At 35.8% G+C, this 7587-nt stretch overlaps 1 protein-coding gene across 1 annotated transcript; it reads left to right on the top strand.

Moving 5' to 3' along the window:
• Window positions 1-6582: 6582 nt before the first annotated feature.
• KRTAP24-1 (keratin associated protein 24-1) lies at window positions 6583-7344 on the top strand. Its single transcript, XM_036087404.2, has one exon. It carries the CDS (start codon window positions 6583-6585, stop codon window positions 7342-7344), a length of 762 nt encoding a protein of 253 aa, XP_035943297.1.
• Window positions 7345-7587: the final 243 nt, after the last annotated feature.

Below are 7587 nucleotides of genomic sequence, written 5' to 3' on the forward strand. Positions count from 1 at the left end.
ATTGTCATTCTAGCATCTTGCTAGACAGCTTTGTAAAAAATATAATCTTTAGGTTGATGGATCATTCTTAGGCTGCTGGATCATTGTGCTTTTAGTTCAGTTACTGTTTTAACCAATATTCTTACTTGATCAGATTCTAAGTGATTTTAATTGTTTGCTTATTCACTAGAATATTTTTGCTATCAGGCTTCTTGATTTCTATGTCATTAACATGTTCTTAAGCAAAAAGAAAGTTTTCATGGTTATCTCTAAATAAAGTTACTTCAAATAATTCAGAAAACTACTTTTTAAATTCTTTATCGTCCTTCATAAAGTTAAAGCCTTTTAGTTATACTAAACAAAATATATTTAAAGAAAAAAAGAGTGTCTGAAAAAAGCAAACAAGATAGATACTTTCAAGGTCCTGACTGAATATGTCATACCACTTGAACATTAAGTGTGCATCTGCATTTTCTAACACTTAAACAGGGAATTTTGAAGGTTCTTTAGTCAGAACAGATTGTGTTTTATCACAGTAACCAAGAACTTAAAAATTCCAGAAGCTTGAAATTGCAATGGTTTATTTATCACTCATACACATTCATTATTCCATCTCCAAAATCATTCTCATTTTGGGATTCAGGAGTAGAGAGCCTTGACTATAGGAAATATTGCCAGTAGAGGCAGAGGGAAGACAGAGAATCACCCACCAACTTGCTATATGTCTTTTAACATATCATGGAACAGAGCAAGTTACAATGTTCACCTTGCCTAATGGGATAAACCACAAAGGGGTTACATAAATTTTAATTCTGAACAATGGAAAGCACATTATGTTTTCCTCTTGAATTAAATTTAACAAGAGCTTCCCCCCACTCTATTCTTACATAGAGAACACTGTTACTTGGAACTTATTTCTCTCTTTTATATATGTATGTAACTAATTACTTCAGTTCTTTCATGTACTCAGTGAAAACTTGCTCTTCCTACAAGCACCTTCTCACATCTGCCATACTAATACTTTCAATACGCCACCATACCACTACATAATCTCCTATGAAGACAACTATGAAAACATATTATTTTCCCCATTTTTACAGATAAAAAAAGTCCAGTAGGGCAAGCAACTTGCCCAAAGACCCAGTTAAGTTGGATTCCAAAGACTTTCCTTTATTCTTCATATTATCTATAGCCTTTTTCATTTAGGTAATGACTAATCTAGAAGCCTCCCAGAAGTTGTCACTAACTTGGCAACCATGACCTTCAACTCTAAAACTGCCAAGTCTAAACTGCAAACAAAACTATTTCTTCTCTGTCTCAGCCACAGCCCACCCTTCTCTCTAGGATGCTGACTAATTTTAATGGTACACACACTTATGTCCTCTCTGGGAGTCTTATTTCCTATGTAGATGGTAGGAAATGTCCTCAACATATTAAATTTCTATATATATATATATATATGTGTGTGTGTGTGTGTGTGTGTGTGTGTGTGTTTGATATATAACATATATAGATTGTAACAAGTTTTCTAGCCTAAAACTTAGCCTCCTCTATGGCTTTTTCCTTTCTTTCTCCCTTTCTTCCTTCCTTTCTTTCTTTCTTTCTTTCTTCTTTCTTTTTCTTTCTTTCTCATTCTTTTTCTCTCTTTCTAATGTACTCTTACAAAATGCAATAGGTTTTAGATGAGATCCAATAATAATAATAATGAAAGTAATAATATTTAATAATAATAATAATAAAGATTGTAAGCTGGTGATAATGATAAAAGTTAACTTCAACTGCATACTAACTATATTACATAACCTTTGCTTGACTAACTCATTTGATCCTCAGAGCCATCTATGGAGAAAAATACTATTATTATTAACTCCATTTTGAAGATGTGGACATTGAGTTATGGAAACATTTGGTAGTTAATTGATATTCTAAAATATGTAAATGATTAGAACCTGTGAAGTTTGAGTATTGAGCCCTTATTCTTAACAACTGTATATGCAGCCTTCCAGAAATTAGCTCATGACCATGGTACAGAAGAATATGGGTTAAATAAGAGGAGTCATTAGTGATCTGTTGTCAAGCAAAGCATTTTTCTTAACTACATGGGGTAGAACTGTCCATTTATGGCATTAACTTTTAGAAGAGACAAGATTATTGTAGGACATCTCTTTGCAACATCCAAGTAAATTAACAGTGAGAATATTTTTCTTTAGTCTAGTGGGAGGCTAGAATTTTTTTTTTTAATTACAGCTTTGGAAAATTAGAAGGAAAAGTAACATTTGATTTTCATCTACTATGTGCCAAGCACTCTCATAAGTATCTTCACATTTTTTATCTCATTCTGTTCTCACAACAGTCCTGCAAAGTAGGTTCTATTGGCTCTGGTTTTACGTCAGAAGGTGCAGAGGCCCTGAGAGAGAACAATTTTCCTAGGTCACACACTAATAAATATGTTTCAATAGTACTTAGTAAGATGGTGATTCATAACTCATGGAGTCATAGTCTTGACAATTCCATTTCAAAATGTTTAACTCTTATTCACCAGTATCTCATTATATTCTTACAATGTTTTCCTTAAAATGTAAGCACAAATCAGACTTGCATTTCTATCTTGTCACCCATTTGTGTTATCATTTTAAAAGTGCTTTATCTTCATTTACTCCTGTTTCTTAAATTTTTAATTTTGCTCATCTGCCCTTCAGCTGTTGAAACAATTAATGATCTATGAAACCAACAGGGTAAATGTAGCTACAGTGTCCACCATTTTAGGTTACCACTGCTAAATTTAAGAATCATTTGAACTTAATAGTTACAATTCAATTGCTATATAAGTATGGGTTTACATACATTTTGCTTTTTTAAATCATGGGATCACTGTTGCATCATTTAATAACACTGGGGCAAGTGGATTTAGAATGCAAATATATATGTGGTAGCAAAAAAGGAAGATAAAGAGTCATTCATGACTTAAAAGTCTAGAAGGTGACCTCCATTATTTTCTTTAAGGGTCATTTACTGGAAAATTTAGCTTTCTTTGATCTTCTGTGTTTACCCTAAAGGATTTTTAACCTTGGGAAAAAATTGGGAAAGAGTTCCATAACTCTTTTTTAATGAGTTACAAGGAATCTGCTGCCTCATTAGATAAAAGGATTTTGTCTCAGAAGGCACTGAAATTTCTCTGAATTATCTGATGGCTAGAAAGCTTATTCCTTGCGTCTTAAGCTTGCCCTGGATACAGAGTCCAAACTCTACATAAAGACTAACTAATAGAGTGACCTAGATTCTTTGACATAATGTATTAGTTTCCTGTGGCTACCATAACATATTACCACAAACTTGGTGGCTTAACACAATAGAAATACATTTTCTTGCAATTTTGGAGGCCAGAAGTTCAAAATCAGTTTCACTGAACTAAAGTCAAGATGTCAAGAGGGCTGATGCCTTCTGGAATCTCTAGTGGAAAATTCATTCCTTACCTCTTACAGCTTCTCAAGGTTGCCGGCATTCCTTCACTTATGTCAGCATAGCTCCAATCTGTGCCTCTGTCATCATATTGCTTTCTCTCCCTGATTGACTGCCTCCTTCTTAAAAGAACTCCCATGACTACATCAGGCTCACCCAGAAACCAATCTCAAAATCCTTAACTTAATCATGTCTGCAAAGTCCCTTTTGCCACATAGGGTAACACTCACAGGGTCCAAGGATTAGGAAGTGGGCATCTTGGGTGGGTGGGCGGAATTCTATTTAGCTTTTCATATACACACACACACAAATGTTACACATAGGGAAATTAATGGAAGGAAAGATCTTTTTAGCAATTCAGTGAAAACAGAGTCATCCATATGCTTCTCCAAAGCCTTCAGAGGACAGTGGCACCCAAATGACAATGGTTTTTACTTTCTGCTAAAACTTACCATTGTGATGAATTTATTTGCTCTGTTATTGATGCTATCAGCTCTGTGTCTTGCCAAGACGCAGACTAAAATAAAAGACAATTCTGTAGAAGTATCATTTACAGAACATGATGGGTGAATGGGCTGTGATGGTTACCTATGACAGTGATGGGTAGGTAAGAAGGTAAAATACAAAAGCAAATGAGAGGAGTTGATCCAACATGGATGGACCCAGATAGTATTTTGCTAAGTGAAATAAGTCAGACAAAGAAAGACAAATACCATATGATTTACTTATACATGGAATCTGAAAAACAAAACAAAAGAATGAATAAACAAACAAAAACAGACTCATAAATACAAAGAACAAACTTGTGGTTACCAGAGGAGAAGGGCCTGGGGGGGATGAGTGAAGTAAGTGAAGGGGATTAGGAGGTACAAACTTCCAGTTGTAAAATAAATAAGTCACAGGGATGAAAAGTAAAACATACGGAATATAGACAATAATATTGTAATAACCTTATATGATGACAGGTAATAGCCAATGTACAGCATTGTCGAATCACTATATTGCACTCCTAGAACTAATATAACAGTGTATGTCAACTGTACTTCAATTTAAAAAAATGAGAAGCGTTGCGCTAACTCAACCTTTGCAAATCTCAACATTTGATTGTTTAGAATATGTGGTACCAAATAAATTTAAATATGTCGTAAAGTATCTTGCTGTGAATATTGGTTATGCTATGTGATGTTCTACACAGTTTTGTTGGATTTACATTAGTGTGAATGATATTAATTTAAAATACCATTGAATGCTAAGTTGGAAGGGGAGTATGTGGGCTTAACAGCTGACTGACTTATTCTGTTTTCCCTCCCTCAAATCTACCTCAAGGAAGCCTAAAAATAACACTAGAGGTACCATAGACAAATGCAGAAATAAAGCTCCATCAACCTCTGAACTCTTCTATATATCACTAGGATTTAGTAACTCTGTAGAAAGTTGACCATCAACTGCCTTATATATTTTATTTCTTCTTCTTTCTGCCTCAGGACTGAACATTCCTGCACAAAATCCCAGGACACTCTGTAGCCAAACAATTTGCTGAAAATATGACTCCCTGATCCTGACCCTTTTCACTTGAAAGGCACTTCACAAGACAGCAAAACGTGTTTAATAAAGAGTTGCTTACAGAATAAACCCATCACCTTACAGAATAAATACTAAAAGAAGCATGGAGAAAACTCAGATTGAGAAAAATGTTTGGAGAATAACTGTAGGTTTAAGTTGGTATGCATTTTAAAAATTTAGCTGAGAAGCAGAGAACAGGAAGAGAAATCTAATTGTCTTCTGTAAGGGCAGTGTCTTTTAAAAACTATCTTCATAGCTTATCTTACCTGAATAAGTTGGTACTGTCCTCTGTCTGAACTCATCACTGTTAATAAATGCATTCCCACTTCCAATTTAGTGTAGTCTGTAAGTTTGAATTATAGTTTATATTTTCAAGAACAAAATGTCAATTCTTCAGTTTGAATTAAAATTAAAAAAATTTTCATCAGCTTTCACCATACGGAGCGAAAAGCGTTATTTAAGATGTACGGTATCAAAAACTAATGATTAATGTATGGTGATTAACGTAACATAATAAAATAAAAAAATGTAAAAAAAAAAGATGTACAGTACCTATAGGAACTATATGTTATTCAAATAAATTTTTAAACATAGTTATTCTCTTTTGTGGGTATAGACAAAGAATAACTCTTCAACACCAGAATGAAATAAAGTCTGTGTGCAAAAAAAAAGCAAATCAAGAATAAATAAAACTTACATTGGGAGAAATGTAGAAAAATATTATACAGCTGGCAGGAATTGGGCTTTACAGATGAGACAATGGAATATATGATGTATAATCTCAGTCAATTAGGAAGGCACAATCTTGAGAAACTGGCCTTCTTTGATACTTCATATTGCAGAAACTCTTTAAGAAAGAAATCTCATAAAAGTCTTGGTTACTTAGCAACTACTGACCCATGAGTACAAGTTAGGTCACTAAATCTCATGTGGATTACTGTGAGTCTTACAGGGGGAATTTTCCAAATATGTCAGATGAGAAGTCATCACCAATACATGGCCTAACACAGTTAAGAGCATAGTACATATTTTGGGGGAACAATTCTTTCTTTTAATAGTTCAATGCTTTACTCCCTCTTTTAAACAACAGTATTGAGACAGCCAAACTATTTGACTTAGTTCATAATATAGGATTAAGTCCTGCAGTGTTTTGCAGTAGTCAAAAGAATGGAAAAGTACAGGTTCGTTGTTTTGCTTGAATCCTTGTTAACTCTTTAATTACTATACTGTAGAAGCCCATAGACACGTGAACTCTTGTTAACCACCGATGGGCAGATGAGAGTTTGCTTATTAACGTTAAAATCACTATTCACTGAAGCTATGGTCTACAGATAATGGGTGATGGGTGATGCTCAAAGTGGCGATTAGAGATTCTTTGAAGAATCAAAATAAACTTATTTTTGTAGGAGTATGAAGATGTCAGCAGCTGTAGCTAAACAACACACTAATAAGATGTTGTCGTGTTGTTGTCCCAGGCGATGAGAAGGAAGAGAGTCTGGAGAGGCTGCAGACTATCCCCAGGAAAGATATAAAAAGTCCGTAAACCATAGTATCACCATACCTCCACGGCCATCACTGAACATGCAGTCAGGCTCCATGTCTCTTCTGGGCTGTTCTGGGGATTACAGTGGCACATCCTACAGAACTCACTGTTACATCCCAGTGACTCCTTCCGTTGCTCTTTGCTCCAGCGATGTAAGCCCTACCTTTGGGCTCTGCTTACCCAGTAGCTACCAAGGAAATCTCTGGCTCCTGCGTAACTGCCAAGGAACCTATGGTGAAGCACCAAGCTGCGGATCTCCTAGCTGTGAGCTCAAGACCTGCACCACAAGTTGCGACCCATCAAACTCCTGTGTGCCCTGCTACTCTCCAACAGTGGGCCAAGTCTGCAGTGCTTGTGAAACTACCAACATTGGACCCAATCCCAGCTGCAGCCCACGTACTCAGACCAAGGGGTATGTATCTTACTGCTACACACCCAGCCAAAGTCCAACTAAAGCCTGCCAGAGCTTTAGCAATGGTTTCAAATGCTTTGGGCAGCTTAATTGCTTGTCCAATAGTTTCCGACCCCTAAACCACTGTAGACTGGGTAGTTTGGGGTATAGAGACTACCAAAATCTTGCCTTCATACCCAGTAGCTTCTCACCATCATGTCATATTGCCAGAAGCTGCCAATTCCAAGACTATTCAGTGAGAAATTGCCAATATCCACGTTATGGACCGACGAGCTGCCAACCGCTGAGATATTTTTCTAGAAACTTCCAGTCTCTGAGCTGCATTCCAAGTACCTTTCCTCCTCTGAGGTATTTATGCAGTGGTTGTAGACCTCTGAATTGCTATTGAGCAATTTATTGCATTTATAATTACTGGAAATTGTCCCAGGGCAGATTCTACAAAGTAGTCATCTTCTCTAATATTCGGCTCAATTACTTCATGTGTCTTAAGAATCTTGTTATATTAACCTCAAATACAACTCCAGGACTTACTAACCACAACCATGATCATTTGCTAGTTGTTTTTTTTTCTTTGTCACTCTGTTAACGTCCTTTGTGTTGAGGGCTTATCCTGAAGGTAGTATTGTTTCTG

The sequence above is a fragment of the Halichoerus grypus genome, chromosome 1 (assembly GCF_964656455.1).
Source record: "Halichoerus grypus chromosome 1, mHalGry1.hap1.1, whole genome shotgun sequence".
In the NCBI taxonomy this organism is placed as follows: domain Eukaryota; kingdom Metazoa; phylum Chordata; class Mammalia; order Carnivora; family Phocidae; genus Halichoerus; species Halichoerus grypus.

What these genes read in the sequence shown, in the direction of transcription:
- KRTAP24-1 (XM_036087404.2), top strand. Translation starts at nt 6,583, where the DNA reads ATGCAGTCAGGCTCCATGTCTCTTCTGGGCTGTTCTGGGGATTACAGT.